Source organism: Osmia bicornis, chromosome 1 (assembly GCF_907164935.1).
Source record: "Osmia bicornis bicornis chromosome 1, iOsmBic2.1, whole genome shotgun sequence".
Lineage (NCBI taxonomy): Eukaryota > Metazoa > Arthropoda > Insecta > Hymenoptera > Megachilidae > Osmia > Osmia bicornis.
In genome coordinates, this window is record NC_060216.1 from 13,865,738 (window position 1) to 13,883,054 (window position 17,317).

A 17,317-nucleotide genomic window follows, 5' to 3' on the forward strand; every position below is an offset into this window, starting at 1 on the left:
TTATTAATTCCTTCATTTACAGATAATAGATTGTTATCTTATGTTTTATTCTCTAATTAAACTTAAGGTTAAAGGTTTAGATAATAATTTCTATGAATTAATACAGTGTTCAGTTAAATATGAAATTCGGATGTCATTGAGTATCTATGCTTTATGTCGTTGCACTTTTATTCTCCTCAGGGTTTTCTATTAATTCTTCTGGTTTCTCCTCATCGTCCGATTGCGTTTCCTCTAACGCAGTAATGTCCGGAAAATATAATTCTGATTCCTCTATACCTTTTTCTGGATTTTCGCTTACGTGATACGGCCCAATACCGGCAAACCTTAAAAATGCTTCACATCCTACTTTCTTTACAACGCATACAAATGTTTCATACCTGTTAAAATTAGTATAAATGTAACCTTGTTTTTAAATCTTTGCTAAGTCTTAGAATACCGATTTAAAGTGCAGCATTTACCCTGTTCTTTCTTTTACAGTTGACTCGAATTCTTGAATACTTTTTGCTATAAGCTTTGCCTCAGGTGGTTTATCAGATTGAAAGATACCGAAATGGACGATCTCATCTTCAAATTCTTCCAAAACTAATTTCAACTCGTTCTTTCTTGTATAGTCGTATTTAAATACTACGATAGGTGCTTTTGTAGTTTTATCTTCGTACTGTAGAGTAATAAATGCTTTATACGGTAAACTGATTTATCCTGATAAATTTAATACACTTACAGGATATGTTTTATTAGTGTACGCCATGAAAATTGTACGAAAAACAATGGCTTTATTTCTACAATTCGGTGGTGTCCACACAACTGGAAATATTTCATTTTCATTTGTTCCGTAGGCAGGTCGATGACGTCCAACATAACTTGTTCAAAAATTCAGGCAATTAATTGATGAAAATTAGCAAAATTTTTGTTTATCAATTATTTACACACCATTCTTCAGTGAATATCTTGTCTTCACTTGGTAATTCTGGTTCTCCAAATAAGAGACTCAACAAGTATTCATGAACATCGACATCCGACTTTGTTTCATCTATTTTTAATCGTAGAAACATGCATTTACCATTCAAAAGTAATTGTCTTGCGTTCGGTGATAGCACATAATCAGACTGCAAAACACATTTTATATTAAAATTGTCATTGTGCAATAACTTTGAAGTATATCGACATGTATTACTTCATTAAACATTATATCGAGAATATCTTCAGTAAGTCGTCTTCGAATTTCTTGTTCAATTGAATAATTTCCTGGCAATATTTCTTCAACTAATTCAGTATATGGCGGACTAGACTTTTTATCTCTTTTATGACCTTCTTCGTCTTTAAAAACCCATGGATATAGTAAAAGACAAGTTTCTTTGCACAATGAAGTAATTAAGTGTGACATTTCAGCTTCGTAACGTGCCTTAGCCTCAGCTTCTGTTTAATTAATTAAAACATTATAAAATTATTCTAATAATTCGTATTCGCGATTTATTTTTATGTGGAACCTTTTCTTGCTCTTTTTTCCGCTTCTTTAGCTATTCTAGTATCTTCGATAATTTTTAAACGTTTTATTTCTTCCGGACTTTTTTCCGATACGCTTATAGAAAACCTGATAAAACTTGCATTATTTAATATTATTTCATTGTATAAAATTATATATTTTACTTACTCGTATTCCTCCCCATTTTGTATTCGTTGCAATTCTGTTGTTAATATCTTTAGTAGTTGGGGACATTGAGCACCAAACATAAGGTTTATCATTTGACCATTCTATATAAAAATTTCTTTATTTCCACACTCGCTATTTTATGAATTATAATTATATCAATTCGAAGAGAATAAGCTGAATGTTGCACTTACATGTATGAACATCCACGTCGGTTCACTTTTCCCTTGGAAACGCTCTAAGTCCGTGATGTAATCGCATTTTGCCTATTTATTATTATATATTTACCGTATTAACGAATCATTATTTTACGTCTTTAACACAATTAATTAAACTTAGAAATTACCGTAGCGTAACTTAATGCATCACCCCCAATTTCCATCTTGATTTTTTTTAAGATGCTTATCATTCCTGTGCATGGTCCGCTCCATTCCGAATATATATCGACCACTAAATAATTATTAATATTATATATTTATTAGGATTATTTCAATACATAGATACATCCCTATTAAACCCGTCCTTTTCAAAAGTTTTTCCCATTCTTCATTATTGGAAATATCAGTTTGCAACGACGCCGGCGTTGTTTTTTTGGCCATCTTTCGCGAAGCCTTCAAGCCACCCTGTAATTATTTTTTGTACATAATTTTAATTTTAAGTACTCTTAGCTCAATTTTGTCATATGCTTAAAGTAGTAATAAGAAAATAATTTCGAAGCGAATTAAAAAAGGAAAACGAATTTCAAAAGGGGTACCCTCTTTCGACGCATCATTTTTTACAGAATTTAAAAATTCCCTTATTTACTGACGTAAACGAATTTAAACCACGGTTTCTTTGATCTATCTTGAACCAGTTGTGGAGGATGACTGTAGAAATCGTACATTTCTAAGTCGGGGGACCATGCCATTCAGTTCGCTACACGGTGACATCGGTGACATGGAGGACACGCAAACTCCACCGATTAAATAGGCTTCTCGCTCCACAAATACACGCAGACATAATTACAGTGCATTAGGGAATCCACGATAAGAATGTCGTATGTATTGCCAGCAACATGAAATATTAATGTTACACTGAATTCCGTAATTACAGTTGTGTTGTATCGATGTTCCGCTTTACAAACTAGAACGATTTATCGAACCGCTTGTATAGCTACATGAAAGTTCTGTCAAAGGCAGGAATTTAATCATTCTATCCATTAAGTCGACGTAAGATCATTTCTTTTCCCTTGTATACAAATCTGTTAATGTAAAATTATCTTTGTGTATGAATTTGTAATTCGCAACACGCAATGTTCGGGAATTATCTGCAATTTCTTATGAGATTTGGGTCCATCAATTGTATTTCTGATTGATAGATAATAACATCGTTACAAAGGAACATGCAACATAAAAATACTTAATCGATGTCACCGCTTTGAAAAATATAATGTTCAGTTTTTATGAATATCCGAAGCATATAGCGCTTTGATTTAAATGTTCTATTTACAGGTGGCGCTGATGCCAAGTTGTCTTTCCACGCATATACGCAACTTGCGCGCAATTCTTTCCCACACCAAACAAAAAAGCTTGCATGCCAACTCATCGGCTACTCGTGTTGATTACCTCTGGCGGTGGAATAATGAACGCATCCCTATTGGCTAATGCAACTATATTTACGATTGTTTTAGTTTGGTTATATCAGATGCATATCATTTTCATGTTGTTCCCTACTTAGAAAATCATTTAGTTTCATTTTATCCAAGACATACTCCTGAGAAAAAGTGTGGAATCCTAGCTTCTCAAATCGTATCAGAACATAAACTGATGCAGTGTTACCAATATCATAATCAATAAAATTTGTTGATTACACATATATTTAAACAATTAACTTTCTTCTTAGAACAATATTATTTGAATTTTTTTATTATGTTTAAACAAATTACTATTACTTAATATATAAATATACCTTCAAATTTAAAAGCAAATTTTCGTTGGGTTTGAATCAGTTCGAATGAATGTATGTGTGCACTATTGAAATGAAAACTAATTCATAAATAAAAGTAAAATACAACTTAAATATTCATTATGCCATCTAGCTATCTTTTACATCTTGCAAATACCAGGGTTCGTGGTTCACTTTTCTCCTGATCTCCCCTCCTTTCCTACCATTTCCTTATCTGAATCAGCTGATTATTGTTTTCATATTTCTAGCGAAACAGACCGTTGTTGGAGTTATGATACGTGATACCTTTTAACGAACGACGTTTTGGAATATCCTCGTCGGTCCGTCGGAACAGACAACGGATCCACTAATTTCTGGTAACTAGGTATTTCACCGACGAGTTTGATATTTCGAAGAAGAAGATTGACGTTTCGCGGGCGGGGTGACATCATTATCGTTTTCTGGTTGTGTTGTAGCAGTCACTTACAGAATGACGCAGTAGAAGGTCGTCTCAGAGATGGCGAACTTCCCAGTATGAAAATACAGTTTTATGGCGAGGTAAATTGAAAACTATGTTTTGTGTTATATCAAGAACGATTAAGCCATAGATATCTTTCCGTAAATGAGTATTAAGAACGTCGATAGAAGCGATAGGTATGTGTGAGAAAACTATCTCCTACCCCTTTGTTCGACCGAGTGTCAGGGTCGCTTTTTTAATGTCAGTGTATTTATTTTGTTAAAATATGATATATTTGTATCTGTATTTGTATTTGGTTTTCGAACAATAATCATTCAAATGTTGGTTTTGTTGTTTCTTTGACGTTTGTATTTGCCTTTTATTAATCGTCCCTGAACATACACGACGAACAGCTGTATTCGATTGTGTAATATTCTTTAACAGGTAGAATAAATTCTCCCACTACTTTCTTCTTACTCATTTATGTATTATCAAATGTACAGATAATAATTCAGAAATAGCTTTGTGCAAATAATAATTGTTTTTATAGTTGTATTATTTCCGATTTGTTATTAATTCCTCGATTCGTACGATTTTCCTCTGTTATATGTTATGTTATTATTAATAGAAATATGTATGTTGCATATACTTAAATGTTTATATAAATAAATATTAAACATGTAACACGTATAAATTCTTTCATGTTATTGCATTTTTTTTTTCTTTATTGAAGTATCCGATTTAGATTTGTATATTTTAATTTTTTTAATATTTACAGGTACAAAGATTAAGTTTGGGAAAAGAAAATGTCTGCAGACTCTCCAAGACGTGGTGTGCATAAAGGAGTTCAAGTTGTATCACCTCAACCAATAGTTGATCGATCAATTATAGACAGCGTTGCAGGAATTATTAATGATATTGTTCCACAGGTTAGTTTCTTAAGAAATCATCACTTTAATAATTTTTTATTAATTTATATTGTTTGTGTAGGCTTATGCTGGCACACCAAATTCTGAGAACAAAGAGTCTATATCGTGGGCAAGATTTGAGTATGCAGACATTAATGATGCAGCCCTGTATCCAGATTACAATGAGGGCTCTAACACACCACCTTTATTATTGGTGCTTGGATATACAACTGGAGTCCAGGTTTCACATCTTTATCTATTGTTTTTTTATTTTAATTTGCTAAAATATAAATAATATTTTGGTTTATACAGGTCTGGTTAATAACGGCAACAGGCGAAGCAACGGAAGTGTTATCATGGCGACAAGGAGTAGTTCGTACTCTGCGAATTTTACCAAATCCAAAGACTGACGACGAACATGCCGATCTGTTTGAGTCGAAACGGCCAATGGTAGCAGTATGTGATTCAGCTGGACCTGGACCACAATTTTGCAATATTAGCTTCATTTCGTTAAAAACTGGGGAACAAGTTAAAAGCATCAAATTTAAAAATCCTGTTTGCGATATTTTGGCAAATAAGCGATCCATAGTGGTGACATTTTTAGAAAAAATCGCTGTATTCGATGGTAGAACATTGGAGGATGTGTTAACAGTTACTACCTGTTATGCCAGTCCTGGTCCAAATCCAAATCCTGTCGCTTTAGGAACAAGATGGCTTGCTTATAGGTGAGAATGTCAGAAATCGGCCCTCGTACCGATACAATCGGCACGAGTTGAAAAATAAAATTTCTTATGTTATTTGTAGCGAAAAGAAGTTGTTACCAGCAAAAAGAAGCAGCGGTGGTTGCGAAGGCGAAGGAGTTCAAAGTTATACCGCGACTGTTCTTTACGCGGCGAAATCTTTGGGCAAAGGCTTACGAGGATTAGGAGAGACTGTTGCTTCGAGCTTAACTGGTAATTCGGTATCGCCAGTGGTCATCAACAATACGGGCAGTGACGTGACCCAGCCAGGGGTGATCACGATATTAGATCTCCAAGCTGCAAAAGAAGAGAAAGAGTTGGATGACGCGAATATAGAGACTGTAGTTGCTCATTTTACTGCCCATAGTGATGCAATCGTTGCCATGACCTTTGATTTAAGCGGTGCGCTATTAATGACTGCTGACAAAAGGGGGCATGATTTTCATGTATTTAGGATTCAACCGCATCCAGGTGGCCCCACTTTGACAGCCGTACATCATTTATATATTTTACATCGCGGGGATACTACTGCGAAAGTGCAGGTGTTTATCTTTCAATGAACTATTCAATATTTAACACCTTAAAATTTCATGCTTACAGATACTATAATTTATATGTTATCACACAACAGGATATGGTGTTTTCGAGTGATACTCGTTGGGCCGCAATTTCAACTGTACGGGGTACTACCCACGTTTTCCCGGTCGCACCATACGGAGGACCGGTAGGAATACGAACTCATTCCACACCTCATGTTGTAAATAGACTTTCAAGATTTCATAGAAGCGCTGGTTTAATGGACGATGGCACCAGATCTCATTCCCCTGTGTCTCATACAGAATTACCTTTATCAGTGTACCCCTATTCTAATCCAAGACTACCCCCGTATCCTCATCCGACCATTTTACATCCTTTGGCACAGATACGGCAACCTTCTTCGTTGAACCACGTAAATAGTCAAGTTCAACAGAGGTAATTATTATCCATTGTTAAGTTTTATTGCTTGTACAAACATTATTAATTAAATATTTATATTTTGTATAATATAGTAGGCCGCAGCAAAGACAACGATTACACTCAGACGATAGTGGAACGTTACCATTAAAAATATGTGCTTGTTTTGCACCACCACGTGCTTGGATGTATGCGCAAAGAGAATCTACTGCGAAAGTTATGAAAAGAGCAGTTGATTCCTTGTTTATCATGGCGTGCCACGGAAACCTGATACAATACGATTTAGAACCAAAACCAGCTGCAGGTAAATCAAATGTAGTCAAAAATTTGATATTAACATTCGCGTTGATACTGATCAATTAATAATATACATCTTAGGTGTACCAAAGGAAAAAGTGTGTGACGATACGATGATAGAATTAGAAGTTGAAGCTAAAGGCCAATGGCCTCTTTTAAGATCTCCAAACTCCTTAGAAATTGTGCCACCTTTGTCACTCTCTAGCGCTTTGTTGAGTGTCAATACTATACCAAAAGACGTTCAAGACGGCGATTTAGCAGAGGATCGTTGGTTAAGTCAGGTAGAAATTGTAACACACGCTGGTCCGCATAGGCGACTTTGGATGGGTCCTCAGTTTGTCTTTAAAACTTACAATGCAACCAGCGGGTTAGTTTCTGTAAATGTTTAATATATATCGTGGACTGTAATTTGTGGTGAAAATGATGTTAGACATGTTCTATAGCTTAAGGGTAGAATCTCGTTAACCTCACTTATACCACGAATTACGGTTCGCGGTGTATACGTTATTCAATTAAAGTTTATATCAATAAAAGTTTGTATTAATGGCAGAGCTCCCGTGAATTTGGTTGAAGCGGAGGCAGTCGAAATAGGAATAACTGGTGGTTCTCGACCAGCAAGATCGAATCCGGTTAACATGCCGCATGCTGCGTCTCGATCATTGGTACCTGTGGTTATCGATGGATCAGGAAGTAAGTTAAAATGAACTGCGACCATTGTACACTTAACTATTATTTACGGCATGCTCATTCACGTGATATTTTCTTTTTAATATTTTTTTTAGGTAGTTACGAGCAATCTCCAAGATTCGTGGAAGCGTATGGCGATTCGTTAGATAGTGAAAATACCGGGGTCGGAGGTGGTGAGAATCAGTTGAGAGAAGATTTGGCAGAGGCTATGCTAGAAACATCTATCGCGCCTCATCGTGCACCAGGTAAGTGATTACGCGAGACGTGTGACGCTTTGCTTTGAAGTAGAAGAATCTAATCCCGGCATATCCCACTTGTCGATACTTTAACATCATTCTCATACGTTGCGAGAATCGGCAACAACAGCGAAAACATTTTCTACAGCTTGAATTAAAAGTCTATAATTACTGAATTCTTTGAAATGGAAATTAAAATTAATTCGTCATTTATTTGATCAAACTTATGATTGTGAGCACGTATCCAAAAAAAGAGAGAAAGCGAGAGAATGAGAGAGAGAGAGAGAGAGATACGATGCTTCTGCTTTCTGCATTTAATGATGGATGATTGTTAGATTGTAAGTTTGTGTGGATACAGAACTGGCCAGAGGCAGGTATCTCCGTTCCCACCCTCCCCTTAATGATGTATTACATCTAATCACTAACAGCAGATACATTATCTCAACGTCTATCCTTTACGTCGAGATAAACAATTGAAAGGCTGCATACAGCCCACTAATCCCATAAGAATTTCTTCCTCTCGCTCGAAATTTCAACGAGCATATACATTTCACCATATGGTTCAAAAAAAACAAGATACACCTTGTTTTATTTCGAGATGATTGTGACACACAAAGTTTGCGTTTTTGTGGTGTGCAGTGTGAAAACTCGACCAAAACGTTACTTGATCTCATGTTCTCTCACACACTATTTTCTTCATATATTTTCGACAATATCTATACTGCGTTGAAAGTACATGAACGAAAGATGTAGTATTCAAAAGACACTGTTAACCACTGACACATAAACACAAGTTCAAATGAGAGACACAGAAATCTGATAGAGATCACAAAGCGAGGGAGAGACACTTGACTCGATATTGATACCTGCCAACGGCTTTTTCTGTTACTAGGGAGGCGATCGGTATTTGAGAGGGTGGGTCAACCGGTAACTAAAGTCGTCAACCCTTTGGGCACCGTGATTACCGTGTCAGCCGACGAGGAGGACATAAACTCCAGTCAGGAGTTTGACTCCGTGGAGGAGAGCTACGTGCCGGAGCCACCTAGGAGCGTGTGTGCCGAAGAGGGTCCGGCATCTCTCGGCGATCTCGAGCCAGAGAGTCAAACTCTGCGCGACCTGACCGAGATCTGCGCTGAAATGCGTTCAGCTAGCGAGCCTGCGATAGACAGTGTACCCGACGAGAATATTCGCGAGGTTAAAGAGAGGAAGGCTCTCTGTGTCGAGATCGCGGCCATCGGGGAACCAGGAGGCATCGACTTCGAGAAAGAGGAAGCCTTTCACGACGTGCCTACAAGTTTGAGTCTCTGCGTCGAACAGGGTGAGATACCCAGTAGCCCTATGACCCAGGTTAAACAGGCTGTTTGGTGTAAGAGATTCGATAAGAGAGCAGGCAGAGGTGCACACGAGAAGAGCATGTCCGAGGCACAGTACGTGATGAACTGCGACGATGACAGTGTCGTGTTGATGGAAAATAAACTGGCTCACGGGAAAAGAAGCGTTTCGACCCATTCTAAAGCGGAAAGCAAGAAGCTTTACGAGTCGGAGAAGCTTGTGAAGAGGTCAGGAGGAGATGGATCTAAGGCCGAGACCAGAACATCGGTTAAAAAGTACGTCCTCAAGGAACACGAGGACAGTATCGTGATCGAGGATACAACTTGCGTGGAATCTAAAAATAATTCTAGCTCTAAGAGAAAAAGTTATGATAAGGAAACAGTCGATAAAGAATCGGTGAAAGAGACTGGAGGAAAGTCCAAAGGGAAATTGAAGTCTTCCACGAGCCAAGATTGCAAGGAACCAAAAGTGGAATCCAATATAGAAAGTAAGCTTTCAGGAAACCGAGTGGAACCGATTATGGAGCTGGGACGTATAAGAGAAGAGGGTGATAGTAACGATGATCCTAAATCAGTGATCAACGTTGATGTAACGATTAAAGAGGTAGATAAATACAAATCACCACCATCAGATTCAACTGATGAATTCAGCTCCAGTGAGTATCACATAGTGGAAACCTCTAGTTGCGGCAAGGACAGTACTTTGATTCAATCCGACGAAGACATCGAGCATATCCACACTTCCGAATTGCCTCAATCCGAGTGCATCGACATCACCAAGTACACGGATATCAGTTGCACGGGTTCTTCGCCCTTTCTGCAGAGAAAGAACAGCAAGAACACCATATCCGACGACGACTTGGAGTATATTCATTCATCCGAGCTGATCGAGGCTGTTAGTAAAACATGCAAGGAGGATTTGAAAGAAGCCAGCGATTCTGACTCGGCTACAACCAAAAGTAAACGAGTGTCATCTGACGACGACATGGAGCACATTCAGCATTCCGACGTGTGTTTCGACGAGGATAGGGATGTTCCCGAAAAGAAGAAACCGCAAGACGAGCAATTATCGAAATCTAAGAGTTCAAAGAAGACGAAGGATATCGTGGTAATAGAGAGCGATACCTCAGCGGCTGATGTGACGGTGATTTTCAAGCCAGTCGAAAGCTGGAAGAACAAAGGCGCAGAGAAGAAGGAGGACCCTGAAGAATGCGTTACCCTGAAAGATACGTTTGAAAGTACGAGCCCTCTGAGAACAACGAAGACTCGATCCGCTAAAACTTCACCTTCGAATGTTCCAAAACGATCTCAAGCTGGAATCGAGATCATCGATATCGACGCGATGCAGAAGGCCGAGATGGAGATCTTCACCGAGTTAACACCTGCTCCAGAATGCCAGGTTCTACCTGGACCCGAATTTGGAACTCGCTCGAGGAAATCTCGAAAAAACAGAAAGCCGTATGTTGAAAGCACCGTACAGAGTACCGCGGAGGTACCAGTCGAGTCCTCGAAGGCTGTTGAAGAAACTGTAAGGGAATCGAGTCAGGAACAAATTCCCGAAGTTTCTTGGAGCGCCGTTGTGAAGAAGAAAAGCGGTTCTCCAGTTGCGGAGTCGGAAATGCGATCAGAGGAGGATAAACCTGTCAAAACCGGAGATGCAATGGAAACGGTAGAGACGGTGAAACGTACTCCTATTTTGGAGAAGATTGACTCTATCAAGAGAAAGGTGCACGAGTCTCTGTCGAGGACGAACTCGCAGGTGATCGAGAAGCTTCGTGAGGCTGTAACAGAGTTAGATTTCGAAGAGCCTGTAGTGCAGACGGACGTTTCTTGGAGTTCTATTGTAAAGAAGAAGAGTACCGAGCACGAAGGTAAGGACATCGACGTCGATCCAGTTGCAGAGGAACCGACCATTGAGGAAAAGAAAACTTCTCGTAAACGCGTCGAGTCCTCGTCTAAATCCTCCTTGATGATCGATCAATTAAAAGAGTTAGCAGAGACGAATGTGAAGGAGTCTTCTGCTCAACCAGGCTCTTGGAGCTCGATCGTGAAGAAGAAAGGTTCGGAATCAACTTCGCAACTGCGAAGTTCTGAAGAAAAGGCTCGTAGGAAGGTAGATCCTTCAGATTCTTCGGAGATCGACTCCAATCAGAAATTTAAATCTTCGGAGAAGAACTATGAAAATTTAGCCGCTGTACCCTCCGAGGAACCTTCGAAGGCCTCGAGCTCGGTGGATCGAGGTTCCTTAAAAGAGAAAGAAAACGCGAAGTCTTCGAAACATTCATCGGTTGATCGAGTTCCCTTGGAAGAGAAGGAAAGCGCAAACACTTCGAAGCTTAGATCGGTTAATCCGCCTTTCTTGGATGAGAAAGAAAAGCCTTCGAAGTTTGAGACTTTGAGCGAAATCGTCGTGGAAGCTCTGAACGAGAATAAGAATTACGCCGATCCTATATTCTTGAAGGAAGATTCCTCGGAACCTGAACGAGATACGGAGAAGAAAAGCGACTCTGAGCAGGAGATCGTACCAGAGCGTTCGAGCTCCTCGGACGAGATGAACGCGAACGTTGTGTTCACGAATGCCGAGGGTGATTACTCGAAGAGTGAAACCGTGGAGAGAAGCGCGACGAGTGGCTCGTCCTCCGTCTGCGCCACGTCTAAGAAGGGCAACAGGTCGAAGAAAAAAAAACGCAGATGAGTAGAGGATTGCATGGATGTACCTAAGGCCAGTCTTGCCCTTTACATATTCCTGATGCAAATGACAGGAGCCGATTAGCAGAAGTACGGAGTCGAGAACTTTGTCCAGTTCTCGTCTCATTAAATCATCTTAGAAACGATATCATTTTTAACGGGCGTTTTAATTCGGCAACAGCAACAGATTTCATATTTTTGAGAATATTTTCTAAAATAATTTCCGCATAGGCTGAATATTGTTGAAATACCGATTAGAGAGAATGCATTGATTCAGCGCTTGAACGACCGGTCACTAAAATTTTAGACGTCCGAGATGCTAATTTTCATAATTCTTATATCGCAAGTTGAATGATTCCCTGTCGACCACTAGCGAGAAACAAAGGCCCAAAAGACACCTAGTGGCCGTCGCCTAAACTAGAGGCGTCTAGAAAGAGATGAAGCTAACATAGGAGCGGGAGAGCAATATTGGTGGTATCCGGTATTCCTTTCAGACTTTCGTGTAAATCTAAATTTATTCTTTCTGTTGAGTGAAAAGTGTCTAGCGCTTTAGTTAATCGGACCCGTCGATTAAGTGTTAATTAATGTATTCTCATATCGTGAGCTGAAAAAGATATCAGCACGAATAAATGTAAGAATACTACATATAAAAAGTAGGAATATCATGTAAGACGCTCGATATAGTTTTCTAAGATGATATTAAAGGGCAAGGCTGTACTGTACCATGTACGTCCTATTGCATTCCAGTGGAATGTAGAAAACGAATTAAAGAAGAAAAAAGGACAGAAAAGAGAAAAAATGTAGGAAGTAAAATAGAGACACGTAGAAACTTTTGAAACTTCTATATCATATATGTATATTTAACAGATATAAGGACAAAGAAACAAAAAACACCGTCTGTGTTTCGAATAGTTTCATAGCGATATATTTCTGTTTCGACCGTCTTATGTCGTCGAATCAATCTAATCCGTGTGGTGCATACGAAAAGTGTGGTTTTAGCTTTATTACGATCGATCATTGTTACGATGCCCGCGAAAAAGCACGGGCGTCCGCATGGGCAACTTGATGTGCATGCCTGGTTTATCGGTAATTGGTTAGACACTTTTTCACTGTGACTATGTACCTTTCGTTTGTACTATCATACGTGGCCACGATAGCGATTACATGTTTCAGTTGCACAAAGACACCTGTGACGTACTTACAAACTGTCTAATTCAGGCTTACATCGTAATCATCGATAACGTTTCTAGAAAATATATTTGTTTCACGAATAATTCTTTGAGACGCGAAATTTTAGAATACAAAATTGGCCATATGACAAAATTGAAATAGGGTTTCTGAAAATATTATTGAACGTTCATCGATGATTTCAATGTAATTTACCGTTTCGTACGTCATCGGGGCATGCTTTCCGTGAAAGCCGTACGAATTAATGGATCACAAGCAATTCATTTGAAGAATTCTGATAGCTTTTCAACCGCACCGTGTCAAACGAATGAAAATTTCTTAGCCATTTCCTCGGGCATTTTATGATTTTGGTTTAAGCTTTCGGCAAGAGCTGGTTAAATGTGTATTCAAACTCGTTCTCTATCGTCCAGTCGATCGAGAAGCAATTAGCAGTAGGTTTCGTACACTTTTCTCTTGTAACGAAATGAATTCATTCGTGGTAATAATGAATACGATTGAAAAGGATTAGTGTACATGTATTAAACTGAAATTGTATTTCGCGGACTCTACAGGGTGTTAAAAAATACCCTGAAGACCTCTACACCGCTGGATAGATCACGAAAAATCGAAGTGAAAAATGCTACAGAACTTTTCACTTCGATTTTTCGCGATCTATCCAGCGGTGTAGAGGTCTTCAGGGTATTTTTTAACACCTTGTATATGCACACACAATGTGTGTAGAGTTAGAAAAATAATCGAAATGTTGTCTCAAGGGAAATTATTTTAAATCCAAAGGATTTCAGTTGAATTGTCATGAAAATCATGTGAAACAGGTGAAAATTCACCATAGGTATATTTATCGTAAGACCTTTGATCGTGTAAATTCGTGATGCATATTGAACGTTTGTTGTGTAACATATAACGTTCTTGCATTGTATATTAGCAAGAACTTAAAAGAGAAAAAAAAAAGGAACAAGATTCTCTTTGTATACTTTGCGTTAACACGGGATCTTGTTTCAGCGTGCTAGATCATTTTTTAATTTACTGTCGAGGTACACCTGTATATGTATTCTCGTGCCTCGTTCATCAAGTTTTTTTTTTCAATTTATTTTGTGTTTTGATAGTGCAACAAGTTAACTTTAAATCATTGGATCAAGTCCCTTACTATTAGTCGAAATTACGGCTGTGTATTAGATTCTCGTGGCGCTTAGTGTTCCACAATGGAAATTTTTGAAATTATTCATGGTCCTTACGTCGATGCTCTTAGAATTGATCAAATTTCGTGTGTTTTCAAAGCAATTTTTCAAATTAATCATTTCTATCTTTTATTTAAATAATTCTACGCAGAGGAGACTTTTCGGAAAACGAGCCAGTTAAGAAAAAAGTTAGAAAGTAAAAAGGGATCAGCTTCGATGAAGACCTTCGACTTCGTTTAATTGAATTTTCATCTCTCTATATAAATGATCGTGTTCAACCCTTGTCTTATCGCAACGAGCCTCACTCGCGTTACAGATTTTGGGAACAATATGACAATGTACATTTTACGCGTTGAATAGTGAAATTTTTATTTAATTTTTATTATAATTCATCGTTTATTTTCATTTGCTTCGCCATTCAGTGAAAGGCTAATTCTATCGAATGGATAACGTACTATATTCAGCGAATAGTTAATTTTATACAGTGAAGTGAACAGTTACTTCTAGTTTATAGCGAACAGCTAATTCTATTCTAAATAACTAATTTTAAGCCATGAACAGCCGATTTTAGCGTACTTGATCGTTCAAAGAAATCATAAGGCAAGGAATTAATAGCAGACCGTGTTATCGAAGAGCAAATCGTTTGTTCGTTCGTGTAACTTAGGCATGGGCAAGTAGTACGGTCACGAGTACTCGAGATTGCCCGGGAGCAAATTCAAGCAAAGTGTCCATGCCTGGTATAGATACAAATATAATATACATATACATACACATGTACAGAGTAGGTAGAAAATTATAGTACACTCGGAAACGCAATCTTTTTTTTGTCTGAAGCTTTTAATATATAGAAAGGGAACATTTTTTAAATCGATTTGCTATTTTAATAATTTTGTTTTCCAAAAGAATCAAATTTGATAATTGATTGGAATATAGTTCAAATAAAAAAGAAATCAACTATTCCCTTTTACTTTCAGTCAGCTTATTAAAATCATCTATGCACTTGGGTAGACAGTCTTTTTTCATGTAGACTAACTTCATTTCTAATTTGTACTATAATTTTCAGCCTACTCGTATATCTCTAACTCATTAGAGTTCATTACTAGTACAAATGGAGAACGACCAGATCTTCTTGATCAAACGAGAAGAAGGTCTTTTGTCGAGGATTTAGCCGAGAGATTTAGTACAAAGCTTTTAACGTCGCTTTAGTCCTCGTAAGTGCTGTGATTATGTTCGTGATACGCTGTATCATTGCTACGCCGAGAGAAACGTGTTTAATCGTGTTTATTTTTAAAGACTTTTATCGAAAGAGAATTGTCACAGTATCGTAGAGCTTCCTAGGTGCAGTGCTTTCAATGGTAATTTTTAACGACAGATATTTGTTGTGCTAATGAGTAACAGGTGATGGCTAAAAAGGAAAAGCATAGAAAAGGGAATAAAAAAAGAAAAAAAGAGAAAACACGTGAATACTCAACAAGTATTTTGCAAAGTAGTTACGAAAAATGGTATTCAGTTGCAATAAGATGCACTTAGATTTAACCTTACATGACCTAAATTGTTAATTCATTGTTATACAGGTGCATAACTAGGATTATGACACCTTCTATGCTATCTCTCTATAATATAATTTTTGAATTTTGTTCAACTCGAGAAATTTATTTATTTATTGTCGTTGTCTAACGAGTGTATGCAGGAGTTTTAAAGCGCAGAATTTTATAAATCAAAGTTGTGAATGATATCGTTCGATGTTAGTTTCGAAATTGACTCGTGGAGTTAAATTTTAGGAATTATCATTAACATCGAAATCGTTGCTACAAGTGTTTATATTTTTGGATTTAATTTAATCGTATTATATTTTATCGTTACTGTATTATTATTTACTGCCTCTTAATTCATTTTTTGTTATTTTCTTTTTTGTTTATTGATCGTGCAATGATTGTTGTAATAACTTTAAGTTGCAAGCATAGATTGTTGGATAATGTTTGTTGGTATTAAACGAAACAAAAAAATAGTTCGTAATTAACAAAACATTAGATTTTAACAAATTCTTGAACAAAATAACAATTGCCGATGTTTGTAATCTAGTATGTTTTATATTTTATTTCTAAGGAAAGATGCTTACTCAGATATAAAATCATGTATTATGCTGTTTCCTGAAACACTAAAAGTGTTTAGAAATAATTTTTTAGTTGTATTTAAATTTATTATACATGAAAGAATATAGTCAATTTTAGTAAGTACTTGAATATTTGTATTATAAAAAACATGTTGCTCGTCTTCACGTTTCTCATGTCTTATTTATTAATTAGACGAGTAGTACATTTTATCCTGCAACACGCATATTATAAATACCATAATCGCCATCAAATGAACTTGTTTGTTAATCAAAACTTAATTTAATAATTTAAATAATCATAAGTTGCATTAATCGCAATATTTGTTACATCGAGTCACAAACTTACGAGGTTTAACGTTTAAGCAATTAATCACGTGTAATGAATATACTTTCTCTTCTAACGAGGGTAGTAATTTCGTGTTAAACAATTGTCACAAAAAAGCACGATTTCCTCGACGTAGCAAACTCAGTGTCACCGAGGGCATTCATTGCTGTTGAAAAAGAGAGATTTCAATGCTTGGCGTTTTCTTGCGAGCCAGAATATTTTTCTTTTCTATTGCAACGATTTTGTTAGAATCAAAATTACCTGACAACCTATCTCTACAGAACCTGCTACCTAACAATGTAGGTACAATTCATCTGTAAACCCGTGACTCTTCTATATTGAATGTAAAATGAACAATGCTCTTAGCGAGAGAATAATTATTTTCAAAATAAAGAACCTCTGAAGTCGAACCACTTTGCTATGGTTGTATTTTTTTTCACTGAATTTTTTAATGATATCGTACGATAATTATCGATTATCTTTACCTGAAAAAGTACAAGAAATTTTTCTTTGGTGTTTCTTCTCTACCTCACCCTTTCATCCCTCTTCTTTGTCATTCCTTCACCAGAGGAATCGTATTTCGAGAGTCGCGTGGATTATAGACAGCCTTGAAGTTCTGTATTTTGTACATTTCTGTGTAAAATATT

General features: G+C 37.2%; 2 protein-coding genes across 5 annotated transcripts; one reads left to right on the forward strand and one right to left on the reverse strand.

Annotated features, from left to right (window-relative positions):
- Window positions 1-15: 15 nt before the first annotated feature.
- LOC114883239 lies at window positions 16-3,965 on the reverse strand. 2 transcript variants are annotated; one of them, XM_029200839.2, is made up of 12 exons: window positions 3,878-3,965; window positions 2,157-2,271; window positions 1,995-2,098; window positions 1,843-1,914; window positions 1,652-1,752; window positions 1,488-1,591; window positions 1,175-1,416; window positions 931-1,106; window positions 722-860; window positions 459-658; window positions 163-377; window positions 16-100 (listed from the first exon to the last, which is right to left on the reverse strand). In XM_029200839.2, the coding sequence occupies exons 2-12, from the start codon at window positions 2,245-2,247 to the stop codon at window positions 69-71; spliced, it is 1,476 nt and encodes a 491-aa protein (XP_029056672.1). In that variant the 5' UTR covers window positions 2,248-2,271; window positions 3,878-3,965; the 3' UTR covers window positions 16-68. The 2 variants fall into 2 exon arrangements, with proteins under 2 accessions (XP_029056672.1, XP_029056671.1); XM_029200838.2 differs by having other exon boundaries at window positions 1,488-1,600.
- LOC114883236 lies at window positions 3,764-17,080 on the forward strand. 3 transcript variants are annotated; one of them, XM_029200834.2, is made up of 12 exons: window positions 3,764-3,956; window positions 4,048-4,129; window positions 4,807-4,957; window positions 5,019-5,177; window positions 5,249-5,661; window positions 5,741-6,218; window positions 6,308-6,648; window positions 6,726-6,934; window positions 7,009-7,294; window positions 7,478-7,617; window positions 7,710-7,859; window positions 8,743-17,080. In XM_029200834.2, the coding sequence occupies exons 3-12, from the start codon at window positions 4,835-4,837 to the stop codon at window positions 11,874-11,876; spliced, it is 5,433 nt and encodes a 1,810-aa protein (XP_029056667.2). In that variant the 5' UTR covers window positions 3,764-3,956; window positions 4,048-4,129; window positions 4,807-4,834; the 3' UTR covers window positions 11,877-17,080. The 3 variants fall into 3 exon arrangements, with proteins under 3 accessions (XP_029056667.2, XP_029056668.2, XP_029056665.2); XM_029200835.2 differs by having other exon boundaries at window positions 3,764-3,948; XM_029200832.2 differs by having other exon boundaries at window positions 3,764-4,225.
- The last annotated feature ends 237 nt before the right edge of the window (window positions 17,081-17,317 follow it).